The 26043-nt window shown below is 33.1% G+C and overlaps 1 protein-coding gene across 2 annotated transcripts in view; it reads right to left on the minus strand.

Moving 5' to 3' along the window:
- Window positions 1-6476: 6476 nt before the first annotated feature.
- The window catches only part of CHL1 (cell adhesion molecule L1 like), a 133164-nt gene continuing 113597 nt past the window's right edge, over window positions 6477-26043 (minus strand). For both annotated transcript variants that reach the window (XM_036738368.1, XM_036738367.1), the window contains 4 exons: window positions 21120-21299; window positions 15880-16011; window positions 13488-13560; window positions 6477-10991 (listed from right to left, as the gene is read on the minus strand). In XM_036738368.1, the coding sequence (XP_036594263.1) occupies window positions 10775-10991; window positions 13488-13560; window positions 15880-16011; window positions 21120-21299 (602 nt within the window). In that variant the 3' untranslated portion in view covers window positions 6477-10774. The remainder of the gene's footprint in view (window positions 10992-13487; window positions 13561-15879; window positions 16012-21119; window positions 21300-26043) is intronic.

Below are 26043 nucleotides of genomic sequence, written 5' to 3' on the forward strand. Positions count from 1 at the left end.
CTGGATGACTTTTATGGATTGTCCATATAACCATATATTCTGGTCTGGCCAATTATTATTCTTCATCCAGTTCATCCACTGGTCCACTTCATTCTTTGTGGCTTGTTGGCTTAAATTCTTGACACGTTTGCTGATATTATTTAGAAAGCTCGGTAATAACCAGCCATTAGAACTGAATAATAGAGAACAAGTCAAATTCTACTTGGTACAGTGCACATTTCTTTTAATAAATACAGGCTTCTCTCTGAAACAATAGTCCATCTTTCACTCTAATACTCTTCTGTTGATCTTATATGACTTAGAACTATGAATTGCCCTAGTCTCTGTGGAAATAAGGTTTTGTATCACGCAAAGTTCAATGGAGAAAGATTCATGCCAGTCATAAATAGAGTGCCATATATCATCAATGATGACTTGTCCAATGGAAGTGCTGTAAAAGACACAAAAAAGATGTGAGACTAGAAAATGATGTGGACTGGAAAAATAATGAGAGAGAACTTATGGAAAGCTGATGTCCTCCACTAGTACCCACAGTATGTCAAGATATCTAGAGAAAAGGCCCTAGAAAAATGTATGGGACCCTCTATGGAATATTCATAGCAGAACATGGAGAAGAACAACAGAACAAGAAGTCATGAATGACTTTTAATAATTTTTGTGTAAGATAAATACTTTTAAGACTAGTGTTATATCTGCCTATGAATATGTTCACAAATATATACATGTGCATATATTCTATGTATTTGCATACAGATAAACACAATATATTTATATATACACACACATTCAGTATATACTTTGCTATGTTATATTATGGTGTTACAGTTAAAATATTATAATAGTAAATGAGGATCTAATCTTAGCAAATTTAAAATCAGCAGGAGTAATTGTTGTAAAAATAATCGTAAGTAAAACCTTTTATCTTTTTGAGCAATACAAATCTATGAAATATGGACTGAGGAGGGACACCTCCCTCTACCCATGAAATGTAGAAGAGATGATATGACAGAGTAGGATGAAACTAGTGAGAGGGCATGGATACCTACAAGCTCAATGACTTCTTGGCTAGGTAATTTGCCTTTGTCTGCCTTAAATATTATTACCTGCCCCACCTACTTAAGATCATAGATCTAGGCCTAGAAGGAAGCTTGGGGGAAGGGCAAAATTTAGTCCAACACAGTCATTTTTACAGATGATGAAAATGAAGCCAACAAACTAAAATAACTTATGCAGGCCATGAAAGTATCAAGTGTCAGAGGTAGAATTTAAATTTAAGACTTTCAAGCTTTTATTTAATGTATCATACTGTCTTAGTGGGTAATTAATAGCAACAGTTATGACATAAGGTATGTAGAAGTTATACATGGAATTTTAATATTGCATAGGGAAAGTCCTATGTGAACTAATTAATCAATTAATTGGTTGATTAAGGGCCTACAATATGGCAGGCTATACTTAATACTTGGCATAGAAAAATAAAAATGAAATAGTTACTTCCATAAGGAGCTTACATTGTATTTGAGAACTAGAACACATTCATTGCTAAGCATATATATTAAAAGTGAATATGTGTTTGTATGATATGTGAATAATAGATAATATATGCACACATATAGTAGAAATGTGTAAATATAGATATAGATGAGACATGTAGATTCTTATATTGTTCATGAGCATAAGAAAGGTTAATTCATAATTGGCAGGTCCAGTGATCAGCAACTGGGCAGCTCAGAGAAGGCCTCACATCTACATTTGGTGACATTTGAATTGATCTTGAATAAAACTAAGAATTTCAAGAGGCAGATTTGTATAAAGTTCATAGCAGGTATGAGGGACAGAAAGTACAATGGCCTGAAAGAGCAGATGAAATAGTACACATGAGAAATAGCAAGGAGGCCAGTTTGACTAGACTAAGGATTGTGGTAATGGTGGTAATATGTAATAAGTTGGGAAAGGAAATATAAAATAGTATTATGGTCTAAGAAATCCATATACCCTTGCGAAATTCAAGCATGCTATCTCTTATCAAAAGCTAATAATAATCTAAGAAATTTCAACATAAATATTAAAAAGTTATCATAATTAAAAATTAATAGCTGCAGACATGCCCTTAAACTTTGACATTCTGTAATAGGCATTTTCTCTTCATTGACATTAGCTTAAACAATAATAGAGACCTACCCTTAAAATATAAATGGGTTAGATGGTGAGGCTGACACTGATGAAAACAACAACAACACAAAGATGTGAATGGATATTTAAAGAGACAAATATAGTACTGAAAAAGAGAGTCTGACTGAGATGGGTTAAGGAAAATATATTTTGTATGACTTTGAAATAGTTCCATCTAGTGGCTCAGTCTTTTAATCACACCATGAATTTAACTTGTATTTCCAACCTAAAGAGGTGATTTATCAACAAGGCAAAATGTGGTCTTGATGTGAAAATACAGAACATTCAGAAATGTGAAACAAGACGTTTTCAAGAGAAAATGGTGGGTTTATAAATTACTAATTCTCAGAGCTTGGTGTAGTGGAGTGAACTGGTCTCTGAGTGAAGAAGATCAAGGTCTTAATCCTACCAGTCTCTGGTAAATATTTATTTGGTTGCATTGTGAAAGACAGTGAATCTCTCAGTGTTCTAGACAACTGGCTAAAAATTGCAAAGAATCTATCAACCTCGGTGGGTAGAGGGAGCTTCTTCACATCATATTCACTACCAACAAGTTGAATGACCCTTGGAATGACTTGAGGAATTGTTATAAGCGATGTCATTGTCAATTGAATTTTATGGTCAGAAAAGTGAGTCAACATCATCTGGTACTGTCTACTATGCACATTTGACTCAGTCATATTTCACATACTTATGAGCCTACAATAGAGCCTGGGAAGTAATTATGAGCAACATTGATGCACTATCACCATTTTTTTCTTTCCAAGAAAGAGTTGTTTTCTATTCTGATTGGTTAATAGTATTTTAAATCTCTTGTGAGTTGTGTCCAATGTCCCTTGGATTAAAAAAAAAAGGATTTAGCACTAGAAAAGCCATAGCAAGCAGCAATAATATCCTTTGCTAATTGACATTAGCATGACAAAATAATATCAGTTCTGATATTTTCTAAGAATTCTTTGGCTTTAGGAAGGTACAGAAAAGACATGAAGTTGCATATTAAAATTAGATATGTATCAAAAATACTTTCTTGACATTGGCTTTGAAAACAAAGCCTTATTGGCCCAAATCCCACTATTTTCCCTGGGATGACTTTGTTCTACTTGTTGCAAACTTCATCATACATGTATCTCTACAATAACCATTATGGAAGTAAATGAGCTTATATAGAATACTAAGCTCATAGAGAAACAAATTTTTACCTACTGAATCACAGTAGTGCTGGTAAATAGTGGTTTTAATTAAAATTTCCTTTTAAAGCACTAGCTCAAGTACATTATATTTGAAATAAATAATAGATTTCATACTACAAGGAGCCTTCAATGTCATCTCCGTCAGCTCATTACTTATTTCACGAGTAAACAGAAAGTTTCCATGAATTAAGTTCACACAGGCTATACTTACATATCTAGGGGTTTACTGGCTAGAATACTTTCTTAAACCCAGTTCACTCTGGCTCTCATTGATTGGCCAACAATAGGTCCCTACCCAAGACCACTTCACTGTTGTTGTTTGGGCCCTGAAGGCTCAGAGTGAATATAAATAGTAATTGTTTCTCTTTTGGCCAGAAACTCTGAATGTTTTCCCCTCCCAGGATGATTTTTTTTATTAAAGGGGCCATCTTTTGGCTCACTTCTTAAACAGCCCTAATCACTTAATGGGTATTGCCTCAGTCCGTGAGACCCCAGAAAGTACTGCACTGCATCCAGGGCTGTCTCCAGTTGTTCTGATCTATAGCTGGCCAGTGAACCCAGATAGATCCAGAGGAGGAGAAAGTGAGGTTCATGACTTAGCACAGCCCTCCCTTCCTTAAATTCAATTCATTTGTAAGTCATGGTATCATCTTACTGATGTCATGGTTCTCTTCAAGAATGAGGGACAAATCATACACTATAGTCAGGAATAAAAACCAGATTATTTGATCCCAATTCTAGTGACTAAAAATACACACATATTTATGTGTATGTGTATATATATATATGCATATATATGCACATAAGTACATATGCATATCTATGTATATTTGTGTATTTGATTTTACTCTTTACCAGGACTTCTGTGGTTCAGTATATAAAAACTTCCTTACAGATTAATATGTATATATGCATACTCACACACATGGTACACATATACACATGTATACATATATTTTAATTGTGTATACCTTTGGATAACATGCTGTCTTTTAATAGCTACACCAGTAGTTAAAAACATGATTTTGACTATAGGGGCACTGTCACCTCTGATAAATAGCATGCAAATGCAAGATGGAGGATCAGACACAGGAGGTGGTCAGAGAACACCATAAAAGTGGCTCAAAGTGAGGCTGCACCTATGACCCTAGCCTCATTGGGCTCATACTTTAATAATGACCTATCTAGTGATAGTTGTGTGTAGTCTCTCAGCATCTTATCCAAAACTGGGGTACAGGAGGATGTTGATAGGATGTTTTTAAGTTAAGAAATTAGCACATCATTTTATTTATTTATTTTCTCTAGGATTTTTTTCTATGATTTTCTCTAAGATATTTTTCTCTAGGATTTTCTGTAGGATTAAGAAATAAATTAGCATGTTAGAGTGGAAAGACCACTGGAGTGTGGTTTGGGAGAAAGGAATATTTGTTTTAAACAGCCCTACTCACTTAATGGGTGCTGCCTCAGTCCAAGTGAGAACTCAGAACAACCTGCACTGCATCCAGGGCAGTGAACCTAACTGGTCACAAATAGCTGTATGACCTTGGTCTAGTCAGTGGAGTTATTTTTCAGTTATAAAGTGAGGCAGTTAAGGTAAAATAACCTTACACTCCTTTCCAGCTCTCAGATTGTCTCCACTCACAAACATGTATACACACAATCTGCCTCTCTCTCTGTGTCTGTCTCCCTGTCTCTTATCTATGTATATCTGTCTGTTTCTTACTCTCATGTTTAGATATTTCGGTAGCAGCGCAATCCATAATATCAGAATTATCAGGATACTTCTGGGTTTTTTTTAGTTCATTCTCACTTCACTGAAGCATATGATCGTAAGATTTTTCTGTTATGAGGGAACAGTGCAGGTCTTATCTTAAGATATGAAGAACAACAATATTTTTGAAAAGGTAGTGCCATTATGTTACTCTTATTTCTGTTGACAATAACATTGTACAAAACTATAATGGTATGAATCCAAGGATGCATATTTTGACAATAAACTTCATAAATTTGCAGAGAAAAACATAAATTAAAACAGCTATAGCAATTTTGAGTCAATTTTAACAATGTTAACAAAACTTCTTAAAAGCATGATCAATAATCTGGGTTTTGTATTTTAGTATTGTAAACAAACTTTCTAAAGTAGCAGATGATGACCTATTGAGCAACTTACTTCTTATTCTCATAAAAGTTATCTGATCATGTGAAGTAGATCTTAAACTTTATAAATTACATTGCTTCATGTAGTTAAATTTAGTTTTTTCTCTGCTGCTTATATATATATATATACATATGTATATATACACACATATATCAATGTATGCATACACATATACGTATACACACAGATATATATTATATATATATATATACATCCATACACATGTGTATGATGCTTTGTGTGTTCATTATACAAATGTGTGCATTAATATATAATAGAAAAAATAACCTAATCTAACTGCATAAGGAAATGTGTAAAATCTAACAGGGACAGCTAGGATGTACCGATATCTTTATCCATATCTATATCATGTTACCTATAAATCTGTATTAGTGTCTGTATCTATCTATATCTCTATCCTGGACCCAAAGATCCTGAAATAACTTATGATCAAATGGGAAATTCCCAAGTCTAACAGTCGACTGACAAAATATAGAATATGCATACATTTTAGTGATGTGTTTGAAGCTGGGGATGGGAGTTGAAGGTTTTCAACTAGCCTATCCTCTTTTTAGTGAGCAACTATAAAATGGATCATCTGCAGGTAAAAGTTAGGAATACTGTCAAAGATTTTCCTTTGCATTATTCTAAAATGGAACACTTTTGTAATGGTCTGGAAATGTGGTTCAATGATCACCCACTGTCTGTCTTGACAAATGTTATTTTTTTAATGTTAAATGCAAAGTATATTACGGTATTAACCTCCATAGATATTGATCTTATTAAATGTTCTATTTATTAATATCAGTCATCTGTATCCTCTTTTAAAAATAGAATATATTACATCCTAAAAGTGCAATTTTGCTTGATAAATACTTCACAGCCAGTTGAAAGAAAATGTGATATAAAAACAGAAGTAATTTTCATTCTTGTTGAAAGTCAAAGAATCACAAACATTTTTAGATTACATGAAGTTGAACTTTTATTAGAAAAGTTGAATTTCATGTATAAACAAAATATTTTTGAAACCATACATATACATAAACATGATACAAACAGCAACTACAATACAAACACATTTCTGTTTTTATCAACTTTAATAAAGTTTCACTAAGAATATTAATCTGAAAAAATCAGTCAGATTAACTTAGTATACACAATCCTTTCCCTCTTCAGATGATGTAATAAAATATCATAAATCTAAAATAAAATAAAGTATGCTTTGGCTCAACCCCACCTATTTCAGTAAAAGGAAACTGGAATCAATGAGCCCTGGTTACAAATTCAATCCCTTTATCATTCATCCAAAAGCTTTACAATCATTTTGATCTTAATGATATGTAAACATATTTAGGATTTCAAATGACAATTTAATTTTATAGGCTTTTAAAATGAAGCAAAACTTCCACCAATCCTTTGTTTTTAGTTTATCTCTTATTCCATGACTATAAAATAGGGAAAATATTATTTGAGACTTCCAGCATAATTCTATTACATGTCATATTTTATAAACCTGGATGTAATTAAAATATTGGATACCTTTATACCCAGTAGACTAAATGCACCTAATTCACAAACATGTTATAAATATGCATGTAAAACTAGTGGAAAAAACCATTTTGTATAGGAACGACCCTGCTTAAATTTCTGCTTTTTAGCAATTATTTTGTAATGGCACAAACAAATTATACTGCTTACTTGTATGGTAGTCATCTTTTAAAATTCCTGTATATTTGTGTTTTTTTCTATAAAAATATATATTTTGTGCTCACTGGAAAAAAAAGTAGTGAGTTGGTATGGTCTGCATACCTATTTGAATGTCTGAATATGTTTATATGGTATTATTCACAATAGCTTCTATATCATTATTAGTTGAGACACAATTTCCACTTAACTGAATGGGGAATTTATAGGGAGATGTCAGAAAATCATTGTTGTATGCAGAAATCCTTGCTTATTTTCCCCATAATTTCACAGGGAAAAAATAGTTATTTGCATACCTTTTGCTGGAAAAGATGAAGGCTTCTTAGCCTTTCTTAGACATTTATTAATCAATCTTAATTAGAAACAACTAGCCCTGTGGTATAGAAGGTAGCAGATTCTCAGCAGTACTTTATTGATGAAAAGAGCTCAAGTATAGAATTGTTAAGGGACATGCCTAAGGCTACTCAGAAAACGAGTGGAAAAATTCCAAGGAGAACTCAGACTTTCCAGTTTTTGATTCAGTGCACCTTGATCCTTTCCCTTCCACGGGAAATGGACAAGAACTTGATTGAATGTAGAACCTCAGTGGGTAGCTCAGTCAAAACATACGTGGCATATATAATGTAGAAAACAGGATCTTAGCAAGTGATTTGGGAAACTCAGTAAAATGCTACATTAGTTGGAAATACAGGTACCTTTAAAAAGAAAGAAATTTTTTGTGATTTCCAACTACATCCTTTAAGATATAAATATTTTAGACACTTTCTATCATAATTTACAGACTGTTAAATCAGGGATTGCAAAAAGTTAATAAAATAGAGAAAGGAAATTCACTAGAGAACAAAGTGCTAGATTTAAGCCGGGGCCTTAGCATTTAGGTTAATTTGACACTTAATGGGCATATTTCTCAAATATTATTACCCTTTTAAAACTTTCATTGCACTTAAATGACACTACATATATTTTATTTTTTTTAGATCCTGAGGCATAAGAAAGAAAACATAGTGAAAAATTTGCTTATAAGGTTTAATAGAAAACTAATCCTGGTTTGTAAACTACATGACTATTACTATTTAATGACTTATATTCTATACAACGTGTTTATGTGCCATAATTTGTAGTAAACTCTTAGATAATCCAAAGTTGAGTCATTTGTTGCTAATCCATCATAGCCCCTCAAAATCATTTCTGTGAGAAAGAGAAGACATTATAGCCAAGATCACTGGTTCACATGATTTTAGACACATCCAGTTGGTTAATATTCAAAAGAAGACTAATAAGCACTGCTGTACACAAATCTCAAATTATGTTTTATCTTGTGGAACTATGTCAAAATGTCAGGACCATCATATACTCTCCCCTTTCTCTACTTGAGGGTATAGAGCATTTACAAAAAAGTGATCAGAATATCTTTCATCTTTTCTTCCCCAGCACACAAACTGGACATTTATTGAGTGGAGCCAGGATGACACTAGATCCTCATAAAGTAGGAATAATACCAAGTAGTTGCCTTTTTTTCTTAAGGCATGAGGGTAGAGGAGGAGATGGATGAAGTCAGAACTAGCTTGATTTCTAATAACTTCACCAAAATGAGAAATATCACTGGCACCACTTAAAGGACTGACATCATCTTTCACATGATTTTTTTTTTTTAAAAATACCCTTTGGCCAATACCCCCCACAAGGAAAGAAATTCATAAGAGAATCAAGAACAAATCCTACAGTATATCATTCTCAAGTATTTTTAAAGCCAGTTCTTTATAGTTTTTTTTTCTTGATAGAATAGAGGATACTTATCATTTTGCAAGGTTTTTGTAATGGACACTTGAAGGTAATTTACAAATGGGCATTCTTGGCTATATACAATCTAATGTTCCAAAAAAGCCTGAAAAAACACACTCTATTTACTTTAGTAAGTACCTTTTCCTATAGCAAACACTTCCATATCATCAATTTAATGTTTTGCCTATACCTTTTATATAACTATGATAGTCTAAAAAAAGAAAGAAAAATAAAAATAAAAATAAAACTTCCAGTTTCATTATTTCATTGTCTATTCAAAAACAAACAGATCAATTATTCATCCATGAAAGAGGGAGGGATATTTAAATCAAAGTCCAAGTTTTCTGAACATCCATTAATAGGTTTCAGTTGAAACATGTGTAAGGGAGTCATTATTTCAGTTGACCAAAGTTCATGTGGATTGTTTATGCCAATTTCAAAATAATTTAATTTAAAAACAAAACTAATACGATAAATGCCAACTCATACATTTTGAGAATTTAATATAAAGTTTTACAAAAATAAGGAATATGGAGACCAACATTTGAATGAAGCTCAATGTATGATAAAGGGAACCACATACACAGGATTTTCTACAGTAAACAGGTGGTGTTCTTTTCTTAACAATTAACAAAAAAATTCCCTTAGTTTTCAGAAGTTATTTTATTTTGAGAAAACAAAATCCAATACATACACAGTTTCTTCAGATTTGAAAGTTCATGTTATTGAGTTTCTGAATAGTCAAACTCTGGTATGGTGTAAAATAATAGGTCTCTTACTCTCTACTGTAGCTGTATAAATTTTCGTGTTAATGTATCTCATTTCAAAATAAAAACTAAAACCACATCCATATTTTACATTGCGTAAATATCACCAGAATGTGTCTACTCCATTCATAAAATATATGCTAGCATACCATTATAATTACACCAGACAGGTAAAAGGAGTCGGTTAAGAAATGGAATCTTTGAATGAACTTTTAGCAGATACCAAGTTACCATTCCCAAGCAAGGAAACATTAGGCCTGCTCTCTCCTAAGTCCGTGTCAAGTGGTGCCTTGCAGGTATTTTGGTCCAATCAAAGAAGTCTCAATATCCAGAGATCACACAGAAAGGAGAAACCAGAAATCAGACCAGATTTGACTAGCCACAACTTAATGACTTGAATATTACTTATTGGCTCCAATAGCCAGTGTTGGACAAATAAGTACTTGTCAATTGATGTGTCACACTAAAAGAATATTAAAAAGAAAAATTTTAAATAATAAATATGGACTTGATTTCTTCAGTGAATGATTTCAATAAGACGTATTGTTTTATTTTTGATGTTTTTAAATAACCTGTGTTTCTTTCATCTTTCAGCTGCTAGGAAAAATAAAGTCAAGCCATGCAATCCTATGAAACTGAATGAATGGGTGTGTATAGAATGTGTGTAAAATTCTACAAGTCAAGAGAAGTTATGAGAAGACATGGGACAGCCCAGAACAAATACATGAAGGGAACACTGATTTATCATTATTTGAGACCAACTAAGTTGAATATAATTATCATGGTTATGTTCATTCTTCTTTGAATTCAACCCATGCCAACATAGACCAGAAGAATTTGCTCTTATCTGTCAATGGCAGTGACTTGTTCTTGGTTTATTTGCTGGATGTTTGATCCTGGCTAAATCCAGTTCTGTTCCTGTAGACAAGGATTTGCTTATTCATAGAGAACAACATGGAAAAAATGAGGTGAGTGTCTCATGCGATTTATGTACACAGAGTTTATGTACGAAGTGGAAAAGTTGCCATTGAACTTCCAGTACTCTCCACCGATCCTTTCTCTTTAGACCCAGTGTAAGCTCCAATAAATGACCCATCTTCATTGAATAGGCCGTGGTCTCCTTCTCCATAGTCCACCAAACTATCAGCACTTTCTGTGGCCTGGAGGTTCCTGTTTAGAGACTGGAGGCTTCCTTTAAGTGGTTTTTCATCACTGTCACTAGAAGATAAAAGAAAAATCTCTAACAAAATCTAGAATTCTGGGTTTTAAGGATCATAGAGCTAGACACATAGTCAAACCAAAGATTGAGAGTGGACAGGAATTTTGAAGGCCATCACATCTAACTTCTTTATTTTACAGAACAGGCTTAATTTCTAACAACTCCACCAAAATGGGAAGTATTACTGGCCTCATTTAAAGGAGAGGCATCATCTTTCACATGGTTTATTTTAAAAATATCCTTTGGCCAATAGCCCCAAGGAAAGAAATTCATAAGAGAATCAAAAGCAAATGCTAAATTATATTGAGTCTCAAGTATTTTTAAAGCCAGTTTTTGATATAGGGACTAAATGATAGAGATGAGAATTGCTCTAAGGTCTTCAGATTCCAAAGTAATTTCTGTTTCTGCTGGATATTCAGATAAATTAAAACTGAACACAATAACTCTAATCTATTGATCAATCAGATAATTTAAAATAAGAAGATCTGGAAAAAGTTAAGGGTTATCTTCAAGGAAAGGTCATTTGATATAACCTCAAGTGAAATCAAATTGAAAAGGAGTTTACAAATGTGAATTTTTTTCATTTATGTCAAATTACCAATAATATACATATTAAGGAGATATCAATCTACTCTTTCTTGTTAAAAATGGAAGTATTTGTGGGAAAACTGAGATATATAAATTAAAAACCAAAGACTTATGAAGCTCTCATTTTTTGCCAAGTTTTGTGCTACGCAATCTATATATGAACAGTGAAAGGAGTTGTGATATTCTTTATGAAAAACTCTCAGATTAGGTCATTTCTTCTACCAATACATGTTAGCACCTTCCTTTTGACTTAGAGATTTAAATTTGTACAGTATACTAAAGCACTAATATGTTAAGTCACTTACCCAAGATACAGAAGGATTTCAACTCGATGTTCCTGGTTACTTATTCACTATGATATGGTGACTCTTCATTTATTCATATTGATCTAGATGCTATCTAGATCTATACGAATATATGAAGAAACATATACACATGTAGGGAATAACTTTAAGCTTTTTAATAACATAAACTGAATTCCATTGAAAATATTTTATATTTACTTTTTAAACAACAAGTTATACAGCACTTGCTTTGGGGGAAAAAGTGTTGCATAACAACTCTTTGAAGTAGATATGATATGTGTTATTCTAAATGGAAGCAGCATAGAGAATGCAGTTATTAATTTGAAGTCTGAGGACCGAACAGAAATCATATGATTATCTTAATAGATGCTGAAAAAGCTTTTGACAAATACAGCTCCCAATCCTATTAAAACACTAGAGAGCAGAAGAATAAAGAGAATGTTCCCTAAAAGTGGTAAGTAGTATCTATCTAAAACCATCAGCAAGTATTATCTGTAATGGGGATAACCTAGAAACCTTCCCAATAAGACCAGGGTGAAGCAAGGATTCCCATTATCACTACTATTAAACTCATTATAGTACTAGATTTAGCAACAAAATTTGAAAAAAGAAATTGAAGGAATTAAAATAGAGAACAAAGAAAAGTATCACTCTTTGCAGATGAAATGATGGTATACTTAGAAACACTGAATCAATTTAAAAACTACTTGAAATAATTGACTTTAGCAGATTTGCAGAATATAAGACAAACTCACATAAATCATTAGCATTTCTTTACATGACCAACAAAGCCCAGCAGCAAGAGATAGAAAGAGAAGTTCCATTTAAAACAACTATAAACAATACTAAATCTGATGACCCAAATTCAAATCCCAGCTTGGTCACTTCCTGCCAGTGGGACTTTGGGTAAATCACTTTACCAATTCTAGACTCCATTTCTTAATCTGCAAAATGAAGGTATTGGAATGGATGACTTTTAAGCTTACAATCACCTCTAAATACATAGTGCTATGAAACATTTTGCCCATGAGGAAATAGGATCAGAGAGTAGTCACTTGAATAAGAGTTACCTGAACATAGCTTGGTATTTTGAATTCCAATCTAATGATCTTTATATGCCACTCCCTCTCCTGGCCCACCTCCCCTCCATGTTTTTGTTGTTGTTGTTTAACATATTTAATTAATAACTTAAATTCTTGGTGGTGCTTGTTTGGGGAAGTAGAAATTATTCCAAAATCTACTGGATTATATGAATTTTTAAAACATGTCAATCTTCTGCTTACTTCAATATCCATATGCAAATAAAAAATCTATTTTCCTTTCTCTCTGCATTTTAAAATATATAGAAATACTACCCCTCAAAAACAAATGCATTTTTTAAAATCTAAAAACATGAAAATGAAAATAGATGCATAGCACCCTTCCATCAACAACTGTCTACATCACTTCTTTTGATATTTTTGCCTATTGATTTTATTTTGAATAATGCAGTGCTATAAGATTTTATATGCCAATGAAAAACTGCATTGTTTATTTATCAGATTCACATCTGATCCATTTTGTTGTTTTTCTTTTTCTTATGAAATTGTGTGTTATAATTACCTGTACTCGCCAAAGGTTTCATCTTTTCCTGACTGAACTTCTGGGTCTGGATGCAAATCTTCTTTCTCTTTCACTATAGGAAAAACCAGATCCAAATAATTTTATTTTGGGGTAAAATAATGACTTTTGCTATCTATATTTGTAAAATGGGTTGGTTAGTTATTTGTTGGCAGGAGCATTAAACATGTTCTATTATACCAGAACAGGAAAACTATCTAAGGAATTTTGCATCTATTTAGAAAACACTCAACCCCATTATTAAAAACCAAACAAGGAAGGAAAAATAGAGTGCTTTAGTCTTATGTTCACCTATATGGCCTTAGAATAATTAGAGCATTTGGGCTGCCTTGCTGGGACTGATATCCATTTCTAGGGGAGAGGAGATGCAGGCTTAGTAGATGGTAGAGATAGTCCATAATATTTGGCGCTCTTAACAATGATTAAAATATGTATCTTCTTCATTTAAAAGGCATTGTGTTGGGATGTAATATTTGCATTAGAGAGGTGGCATGAAGTAAGCAAAGTACAGATTAAAGAAGCAAAATAATGGAATTTTAGTCTTATAGATTCTAAATGGCAGCAAAGTTTTCAGAGGTGGTCTAGTCAGCCACCATTTTTCTCTACCTCCTATTCATTTTACAAATGAGCCTTCTGAGGCCCTGAAAAGCAATATGACTTACACAAGGTTGCACATGTCAGAGTTCAACAATCACTGACTGAGAAAATCATTTAAGTAGTTTGAATAATATGTTTTTTATTAGTGAAAAAAGTTAAAATTAATGAACTTATGAGGAGCAAAAGGGATAATGCACATGAAAATCTGTTAATATGTAAAGTGCTACACACACATAAATGTAAATGTATATTAGTGCATATATACACACATACACATATATGCATATGTACAAACATACACATATGACTACATTCAAAAGCTTAATTTGGATCAGCTCTGGTAAATAAGATGAGATTGATTCCATTATTTCACTCAATCACATGCTCTCCCAGATTTATTTTTTCCTCAAAAATAAAATCTCAACCTGCCTGGCTTATTAGAGTTGGGAGGTTTTTTTTGGGGGGGGAGGGAGGGCTGCTAAAGAGGAAAAGACACCTATGAAAGAATTTTCTTTTCTTTACTGCTAAACATCAGCTCTAGAGATCCATACACTGATGTACAAATTATATCCTGAGCAAAGAGCATCTCCCTACTGTGGTGGCTCTCTTTCTTCCAGCTCAAAATGCATAATAAACCCATTTGGATTGCCAGGAGACTTTTCCCCTAACTTTTAGCCATAGGAAAAATGTTTAGTATTACATTTCAGAAGACTTTCAGCATATGACATGATTTGCTCAAGTAACACAGTAAGAGCTGAGTTTAGAAGCTTGATTCCTTGATTCAATCATCTCTGTGCTATATACCAGATTGTCTCTTTCTCTTTAATGATAAGATTTAATAAGGATTTTTTTAATCTGTGTCACAAATGGTAGGTGTAAGCATGCTACAGGATGTTACCAAAGAACATTTGTAGCCAAATAATGTCATAAAGGCAATTATTATGGATATGATAGTAAGATAGCAAGAGCAAATGAAAAGCTTGATTGTGACACTGGTAATTCTGAGGAAGGTATCTGGTGTTCTTGACAAAATTTCTGTAGAAGATTTATTGAAGGACATTGCCAAGAACTACCTGAGATGAGAAACCATGAATGGGGACATATATTCTGCATGAGTGGAGGAAGTATGCACACTGATGAGATCATGGATCTGTCACAGCATTAACATTTAAAACTTATCTAAAATCCAAATTCCAATTCCATTCAATCAGATTCAACAAAGTCATTGGGCACCTACTGTGTATAAGATAGTATACTAGGCAGGTGTTTAGAGGAATATAACAAGCAATGACAATTCTTGTCTTCAATAAAATTTAAACCTGCTATGAGGGATAGTACATCAAATGGATAGAAATTTTACAATGACTATACTGCAAGGCAATATACAAGCTGTCCTTGAAGAAATAGTCAAGTGCTATAAATATTCTGAGGAGGGAAAGAGTCCATGTGATTGAGGCAAGCTGGAAGTTTTCTTGATGCTAGAATCATATATTTAGAGATATAAGGGACCTCAGAATATATTAAGTCTAGCCCTCTCATTTAACAAATGAAGAAACTGAGCCTCAGAGAGCTTAAGTAATTTATCCAGGATTATAATGACAGTGTGTGAGGGAGTATTGGAACTCAATTTTTCCTGACTCCAACCACTCTACCTCTGAAGCTAGACTATGCCAACTAAACTGGCTCTTGAAAGATAGAAATGATTACTCTCAACAATGACATGAAGGAACTGATATTCTTGAAATCAGTACAATCATATGAGATGATGTAGCATTACCTGAATATTTTCCACCTTTGTTCCTTCTCACAAAGCAAATAGTCAATAATATTAATGTAAGAAGAGCTATGGCACACATCAGTCCGATAAACCATCCTTGGGTAGAGATGTTGTCATATAAGCCCGCATATGCTGTTGTAGAGAAAGAGAAGTAGATGCATAATTTGTGACTTAGTTACACTGGGGTAATCAGACAACATCACTCTCCAAAATAAGTAATCAAACAAAGAAACAAAGAAACAAACATATAGATAAATTAAAAAATACTGCTTAGTACTCCCGGCACTTCTAACTCTAGTCATTTTTAAAGAGAGATTCCAATTCTTTGATATTTTAATTGAGGGTATTATTAAATGTGTCTTTATTTTCCAGAAACTTACAACACAGGTTACATTTGATTCATTTAGGAAAGGAAAATAGGAGGAATAAAGTCATATACCAAAGCAGTATTATGTAAGAAAAAGTGAAGAGCACATCGGTTGCATGCAGATTTTCTCCAAGGAGCCTCCCAAAACATGCATTAATTAGCCAGGCTATTATGCTTAAGGAGCAACTTTAGTATTGGCTAAACATGACTAGTTATTAGTTAAGGAAATGTGTTAATTTTTCATTTGGCTAATTTGTAGATATTACACAAAGATAAATTAAAAACTGTGATTCCACTAATTTATCTTTTCTACAAGTGCACCAATAACTTAGGGAAGGATGCAAAATTATATCATCCACAAAACACGTTTCATATTCTCAGCACAGAAGGCTTTTGATTTCTCACCTCTCCCCCTTGTCTCAATAACATCTTCAAAAATGCTATTGTTATCAACCCAATTCTTAGTCACTAGACGAACTGTATGCTCAGTTTCAGGGTCAAATGTCTCAAGAGAGTGAACCTTTTGGGTAGGATTTACTGCTTCTGAAATCTTCCCGACATTCTTACCTATGAAAGGTACACAGTCAAGTCATATGCATTCTTTTTAAAAAAAAAAAGTAGGACTTTGAAATGGAAAGATATTGTTATTCATGGTGAACAAAACAGACATCTTTTAGCATTTTCCTTTTCTTGAATGTTTTCTAAATTTGAGGGAAGTAAACATCATCCTAAAGAGGCATGCTGTCTTTTCTGGTGTTACTTAGCATTTTCCTATTGATCAATCAGCCATCTCAACTTTATTAAATGTCTTCTATGTGCCAGGAACTAGGAGCACTGGGAAAACAATGAAAGGCAAAAGCCAGTTCCTCCTCTCAAGAAGGTCACAGCTCAAGGGAGGAGTCAATAGGAAAACAGCTCTGCACAAACTGGATACATACAGGGTAAATTGCAGATAATCTTTGAGGGAAGGTGCTAAGATTGAGGAATACTGGGAAAGGCTTCTTGTAGAAGGTATGACTTCAGTTCATAATTGAAAGAAGCCAGGGAAGCCAGGAAGTTGAGATAAGGAAGAAAAGAGTACCAAACATGGGGGCAATCAGTGAAAATATTTAGAGTTGAGAGGTGGACTAGCAAGGTGGCCAGTGTCCTGAATCAGAGAGAATGTGGGGGAAAAGTGGTGTGGTATAAAAAGACTGGAAAGGTAGAATGGGCCCAGTTAGTTATGGAGTGCTTTTAAAGCCTAACAGATTTTTTTAAATTTGATTTAATAGGGAGTTAGTGAAGTTGATTATACAAAGCATTACCTTGTACATTTAAAATTTGTATAGATTTATAAAATAAGTCCAAGATCATTAACTTCTTTTACCCAAGATTGAAAAGTAAAACTTTTGTTTTTTCTATAAATAATTTGGTTTGACATTATGGACTTCATTTATTTATTTGTATATTTTTGTTCATTTATTTGATTTTATTTTTTCTTGTTTGGTAGGAGGAATTGGATATTGAAATACTTAATAATTACTACTCAAAATCTAATTTTTTTTGCACTGGATATTCATTGCTAATAGACGAGATATTATGTTTGTCTCCATTTTCTCCTCCATCAAAATAGAAATGGATACAAAAAAATAAATTCTGATATAAGAAACTAAAATTTTTTATAATCTATATGGTTATGAAACATCATAACAAACAGGGATAGAAAACTATGTATATTCTTATGTCCATTGAAATGAAACCATTTAAGTAAAATTCCAAATAGACTCACAGAATCCAGTTCCATTCAACAAATATTTGCTAAGCACTTATTACTCCTTAGGATTTCTGCTTTTCAATGGATATTTAAATAAAGAAATAATAATTCATTTTATTTTAGTATTATCAATAAGCAATTCATAGTCAAAGGCTAGATTAATTAATATGACCCAAATGTTATGGTGGGAAATTATTTTCTCCAAGTGAAATACATTTGCTTCTGGTCACTAGCATCTAGACCTAGCACCTAATATATTCCCTGTTATTGTTATTTTGATTAACAGAATAAGACAATTCTCACAGCAATAAATATGCAAGCCCAAAATTTTGGTGATTAAACTTTGGAAGGAAATGGAAATAAATGTATGTCTTGTAGCCTGCAGCATGATGAGTTACAGAAGCTATAGTGTAAGTCTAAAGATCTTACATGTGAGAAGCCTATGACAGTTTTATAGAAGGGACTTGAATTGGGAGAAGTTGGGTTTATCTTTGATCCAAGAAGATTTAATTATCACAATACCCAGAGGATCTTATTACAAAGCAAAAAAATGAGCAGTAATCGAAAGCATCCACATAATAATCATAGCTGACCAATAGTCTTCAGAGTTCAAAAGGGGCCCACAAGGACATCCAATATAAGTTTTGGGTAAGTAATAAAAAGAACTTTTAAAATGTCATATGTGTATACAAATTTATCTATCATCTCTCCATCATCTATAAAAAGATGCAAACACATGCATGATGTCTAGGCATATTATAGGTGGCATCTAATTATTCAATATTTGGATTATGCAATGAAATATTGTTAATCAATGCAGTTTATTTCTTAAAGAGAGAAGTTAGAACCTGAGAATTGAATAGTGAGGCTATTGGAACTTCAGTCCTACCTTAAGAACAAAGGGCAGATAAGCCTTAAATCTACTGCTTAGAGGGAGCAAGGAGAAAGTAACAGTGTAAGATAGCTTCTAGTTCGTATGCAAAATATCCTTTTAAAAATATTTATTGGTAGTAGATTATTCCTCAGTGGAAATCATTTTTTCTTATTGCTCTTCATTATTATTATGATTTTTACTTTTTAAAAGGCCATGTTGAACTCTTTTGGGGAAATATATTTCTATTTACTTCCTGGTAAACATGGTTGTGTTGTGCACCAAAATACATATAGAAGAAAAATCACTTTTAACTGTAAAAAGGGCTGGTAGATGGATTAGAGTATGTGCAAATCCTGGAGAGGCAAAAAGTGAAGAAATCCTTCCCCCTAAAGTAAACTGAAACACAAGGTTATTGAAGAAATTAGCTTTAGAAAATGGAAGGTGGTTATCAGAGCTTTAAATTGCAACGAGGACATAGCATTAGTTAAATGTCTGATTACTACCCCAGACCAATTTAAAAGCAATATTATGAGACATAGCATCATAGAATCACAACCACCAACAAATAGGTCTTCAATTTAGAACATTCAACTGGTTAGTATTTTAAATAAGCAATTATTCTATAAAATGCTTTTATGAATACTCCATTTAAGTGCATAAAAAGTAGAGAAGAATTTTTCTTAAGAGAGAGAATTATTGGTTCAATCCGAGTAAAGTAGTAGGTGTGAACATCTCTTTTCATTCATAAGGATCTTACCTAGAATTTACAGTGAGTCCCCTGAGAGAGCTTCCTTAGCAAGCCTGGAATCCTGTGTGCCTGCTTACGCCTCACAACCCATTTTGAGTCAACTACAGGAAAGTTGCTCAGAAATGGAAGTCATAGCTACTAGACATTTTTCACATATTTTCAAAATGCAATTGTTTTTATGAACTAGAAGATCAATCTGATACTTCATTCAGAATTACTCTTGTTGCCTGATAATCAATTTATCCCCATGAATAATTCAAACATTGCATAAATTCATTTGATTTTATGTTTTCCCCAACCAATATTTGAAGATAAGCAGGGAGATCAAGACCTTGAAAAAGAATGTATCATATAACTGTAGTCACATACTATTCAGCACTGCCAGTACTCTCCATATTGGCATGTATTTAAACACTCACATTTGTGACTATTTTCATAAAGTGAAATCTATTTCTCCATCTTCTACCCCCTTCCCCATTATAAAACTTTAAAACAGGTAGGAATTTGAGTATAAACTCTTCATTTTACTCATGAGAAAACTGAGACCCCATGAAGTTTAATAACTTGCCACACATATGTATGTCTGTATAATTCATAATTCGGCCACAATGAGAATCCCAGTGCTCTGATTCTTAGATCAGGGTTCTTTGTACTATACTATGTTCCTTATAATCCCTGCTACATCTTGCTTCCATTCAGACAATTACTTATAGAGATCCCAGCACGTACATTATTTTCGTTTCCCTTCTATCTTTGTAAAACTTGAACTAAACTATAACCATATATTAACCTGTTTCATCCAGTTTCCCTAAAATTTCTTGATTCTTCTGACTTCTCCTCTGTCCTCTTCCTATTTATCTCTATTCTTCCTCTTTCTATGCTGCTTAAGGTCAATGAGAGAGAACTAAGCAAGAATACTGACAAAACAGCACTTGTGGAAAATCATGGCCATAGAGGTAAATTGGAGAGAGGAAGATGGACAAAAATCAGTATGAGTAATATGCAAGAGTGGTTTGATTAATGACACTCTTAAAACCATTTGTCATTTGTTATAGACCGGCACAGGCAAACACAATATGTTTACACATGAATGGGACTCTTTATATTGGGTTGGTTTTGCACTGAGTAAGGAAAAGAATATTCATTTTCAATAGCTTTAGGCTCTCTCCCTCCGTATCTCTTTCTGTTTCTGTGTGTGTGTGTGTGTGTGTGTGTGTGTGTGTGTGTGTGTGTGTGTTCATTTCTTCGCTTCCTCTCTGGTTTTTTATTTAGCAAAGACACAGCTCTTGAACTTGAAAGTATGGGGCTACCTGACCAAAGGGCTAAGGTGATTGATGTACTATTTAAAATGACTTTGGTCAATCCATTTCTTAAAGTAATGATGCTGTCCTTAAAAAAATCCCCACATATTCTTATCATAAATACTTCAATTGCATCATGAATTTCCATAAACTTCTTAATTTTTAATGAGACAACCCTATTAACACTATTAACTTACTCCCTTCTCCTATTGTGCAGCCTTCCTCTGTTATCGGTTTCCCACAGCCTTTGGAAGTACATGCCCTCAAGTAGAATTTATATTTGGTGGTGGAGTTAAGATCTGGAATACGCCAACTGAGTTTTGAAGGGTTTGTGACATTGATTTCCTTTAGTTCTCCAACCTCATCTGTGTCATTGACTAAAAAAGAAAGAAATGAAATAAAATATATGAGGATTTTTAATTCCCATAAAATTTAATAAAACATGAGAGTTACAGCTTTGAGGCACACATGGAAATATATTCTAAATTTAATATTTTCCTTATTCAATTATAAACAGCTGCTTGTAGAATGGTTCTTTCTTCTTATCATTGTGAATTTCTGAAAAGAAAATATTACTGATTTTGGCAAACAAAATTCCTACATTGACCAAGGTTCAAAATGTATAAAAGCTCCATTGTTTTAGATTTCCATTTTTAGAACATACCATGTAATAATTACAGCTTAACATTTTAGCCACCTATATCTATAATATAAATTTATTTTTATGAAAAAATGATAAAATAAAACAAAAATAATGTTAATTACTATAGTCATTTATTTGATACACAGACTGGAGGCATATTGCACCATGATACAATGAAAAGAGTATGGGTTTTGAAGTCGGTAATTACAGGTTCAAATGCTGCCTCTGATACTACCTGTATGTCCTCAAGCATAGCACTTAATGTCACTTGGATTTATTTCTCTCCTTTGTAAAATAACGGGGTGGGATAATGTGCCTTTGAGGTAACATCTAATTACACATAATATATTACATGTAATATGCATTATATAATATGCATATATATTATATGCACACATGTGTGTAGGCATGTATTCCTAATGTCTCTAGGAAATGTAAACATCAATTTTTAATCAATTTCTTAAAGACTTCCCATAGGTTTGATTAGAAGATAGAATACACATCAAAAATTATGTAATGAAAAATTTTAATCAACAGTCATTGACCTAATGACTAATAAGGATAGTCTCATAGTTTGAATTAATATAACTATAATGTATTTGAAGTGATAGGGAAATGACATGTTTAAGCTATGCCCTTCAATTCCAGTAATGTGCTGGTCAGCTCATCTTTTTAAATAGGTACATGACCAGAAGATCAGAGTATCTTTTTAAAGTCTCATTCAGATACTGACTTCTTGCATGCCTAATCTCACTCTTTGTTTCTCATTTTTATTTACAATAAAATCGAGATAATCACATAACCACATCTGAAAATAAGACACAAATTTGCATATAAAATGTGGAGCACAGTAATGGTTTCTTGTACCAGGTTTATGGACAGAAAAAAAGTGAATCAAAAGGAGATAGATACTCCTCAACTTTATAAATCACCTCCCAAAGACTCAAAGGCAAATTTCTAATTTATAAATGAGCTTTTAAGGATGTCCTTCTTAGGAATAGAGAACTGGCCTTAGAGTAAGGATGACCTGGGTGCCAATCTTACCATTGATACAATGTTTGTTGTGTTTCTGTCATGTCAAAACATTTGTCTTCTTAGTAAATAAATAAGTAGATTCTATGTGCCAAGGGTCTACAGTAAGAGGTGAAAATACAAATATAAATTAGGGAGAAAATCCCTGTTCTAAAACTATTACAATCTAATGGGGAAAGACAGTACATAAAGGAGATGTAGAAAACAAGAGTGGGTTGGAATACTTGAGCTGGAAGCATGGTATAAGGATGGAGCGGATGTGGCCTAGAGGCCTTGTTCCAAAAAGGAAAGGTGAAACCTCACATGATATGGATATAGATATATTTGTGGTGGTGGTGGTGCGTTCCAAACAGGAAAATGCAAAAAGATCACTTATTGGCAACCAAAACCCAGCATTTTTAAGGCCATAAGTTGCAGAGAAGTTGCCAGTCTGCATTGGGGGAGAGGGAGAAGGGAAAGGGAACAGGAAGGGAATTATGATTTAAATAGCACTTATGTTCCAGACACTGTGTTAAGCAACACATCCACCCCCCCCCCAAACACTCACATACACACATATACACATACACATATACAAATACAGATAGATAGATAGATAGATAGATAGATAGATAGATAGATAGATAGATAATGTGATTTGAACTTCACAACACCCCTATGAGGTAGTCTGGTATTAGCTTCATTTTACAATTGAGGAATCTGAGGCAGACAGAAGTTAAGTGACTTGCCCAGGGTCACACAGCTAGTAAATATCTGAGGAAGGATTTGAACTCAAGTAATCCTTACTCTATTCACTGCACTAGCCAGATGCAATGGTAAAGGAAAATTCTTCACCTGAAATTTTCCTACACTGATAAGATTCTAAGAATAGATTTCCCACTCCCCTTAAAATATTTAAATATGTATGTATGCGTTCATCTGTGTGTATATTGTGGTATACAATAATAGCGAAAGGTAGTATTTATAAAGTGCTCTAAGTTTTGCAAAACACTTTATACATGTTATCTCATTCGATATAGCGACCATATACATTTAAGTGCTATAATTATCTTCATTTTACAGATGAGGAAACTCAAACTGGAAAAAGGTTAAGTGACTTGACAGTATCACATCTACCAAGGGAGTGAGCCTGGATCTGAACTTAGATTTTCCATGCTCCAAGGCATCCTTCCACTGCCACCTAGAACAGTCTGACCAAACTGACAAAGAGGAAAGGATTTTGATTTGTTGAAATCACACATACATACATACATACATACATACATACATACATACATACGTATATATGTATTGTCTATACACACATATGTGTATAATATAGAAGATTCTAAATCTTCTCCAAATTGGATTTAAATATTTCAAAAAACGTTACAGAGTTGAAAAGCAGATCAGACTATTTTGAGACAAGTTTCTAGAAATTTCTTATTTAATTCAGATATAAAAGAATGACCTTAATTGAACATTATTACAAACACCATTTTTTTTTCAACCTGCAAGTAATTATTCCTATCTATTAAAATGATGAAATACAAACCCAGGTTACTTTTTAAAAGGAGCTTTGACTACTATCATTCTTTTTCTTGAAATTATAGGTGTTTGCCCTTGAATAACAATAACAAAATGTGTGAAAAGAAGCCTTTAGAAAGGCAGAAAACAGAATAACATGGCAAAAATGTTTCAGATTTCATAGTTTCATTCTGATGGAAATATATATGTATGATTGGTGTATAATAAGCATGTTTACGCATATGTATACGGATGCTCATTATGCATGTGTGTATATATGGTAGATATATAGGTATGTATAAGTACATATATACACACATATATACATACAGAATACATATACGCATATACAAATATATCCCCTTTTCATTATGCTCTTGTGATTAAATCCCATTGAAGCAAAGGGCAAAAGGTTCAATGCTGTAGGGAAAGGTATAATCTTTAAAGCACCGTTCTTCATGATATAACTTATAGTAATGTTGAGTTACTCCTACATGACACATACTCTCTCAATGTCTTTGTGCTTGCTGTCCTCCATGATTCAAATGCACTCCTTTCTCTTCTTAATATTTTACAATCCCTCAAAACACAGTCAAGAGCTATCTGCTTCCTAATACCATTCTTCATTCACCCAACTGATAGTCCCCCTGCCCTTCATCAAGGTTACCTTGGAACTATTTTGTATGTGGTTTTATATGTATATATGTGTGTACATATGAGTATACATAAATGCATATGTATGTATATATAGTCTCTTTTATTAGGATATAAACTCCTCAAGGGTATGCATGGTCTATTTTATGTATGATTATGTATGCCAACTGCGTGATACAATTCTTGATTGACTCATTTAATTTTACATACTATTTTTACAAAGGAATCCATCCATTCTTTTCCTTTTTCTGGTACATAGTTAATGCTTATTAAATGTTAATTGAATGACATTTCCATTGAAAGTTCTCTTTCAACAGAAATGTTGTATAAGGTTTCATTTCACTGAAGTTTTAACTCTCTCTGTATCTGTCTCTGTCTGTCCCTGTGTTTCTGTCTCTGTCTGTCTCTGTGTCTGTCTGTCTGTCTGTCTGTCTGTCTGTCTGTCTCTCTCTCTCTCTCTCTCTCTCTCTCTCTCTCTCTCTTTCTCCCCCTCCCTCCCTCTCCCTCTCCCTCTCCTTTTTCCTCTCTCTCTTTCTCTTCCCTCACAATGTATCCTGTGTCCTATTGGCATTTAAGCCATGTAGTTTGCTGCTAATGCTGGTAATAGTTGAAAGAGATAAAAATCTTGGACAAATTAAAAAAAAAACAACAACAACCTCATATTTGCCTACTAGAACAAAATGAATTAATTATTGTTTGCAATGCCTATGCTCACATTGCAGTAAAGAAATATTTGGAGAAAACAATGGCTAATTTAATTTGTTTGGACACAGAACTTGCTATATTTTCCACTTTTTTCTCTGTGTCTCATAAGTGTGGGAATGTTTTGACCATTGTAATCATAACCAGGTCAATGATATTTTCAGGAGAAATCTCTAAGTATACTTTCCTTATTTCTTCATCTAAAAAGAGACATTTTCTATGAGTAAGGAGGAGAGAAATTGTAGTCAGGACTTTAAGTTTGCTTCTTATTTCATCCTATTCTTCTACAGAGTAATATTTTTAGTATGAAAGCCGTCTTCCCCTTTTTTCTTTAATATATAAACAATTCTTTTAAAAATCCAATGAAATATTTATTGCTTAAATCACCATGCATATGGTTAAAGTGTCTTTATAGCCCTATTTTCCCAGGACTAGGTCTGTGAGTGAATATATCAACAATATTCGTTGTGATGTTTCCCAGTAAATGAAAAGAAATCCTTTTCCCAAATACTTAATAAAATATTGTAAGTTCACTATTTCATACTTTCTTTTAAAATCCATTAATACCAACTCAGCCATTCACG

Source organism: Trichosurus vulpecula, chromosome 9, assembly GCF_011100635.1.
Source record: "Trichosurus vulpecula isolate mTriVul1 chromosome 9, mTriVul1.pri, whole genome shotgun sequence".
NCBI lineage: Eukaryota > Metazoa > Chordata > Mammalia > Diprotodontia > Phalangeridae > Trichosurus > Trichosurus vulpecula.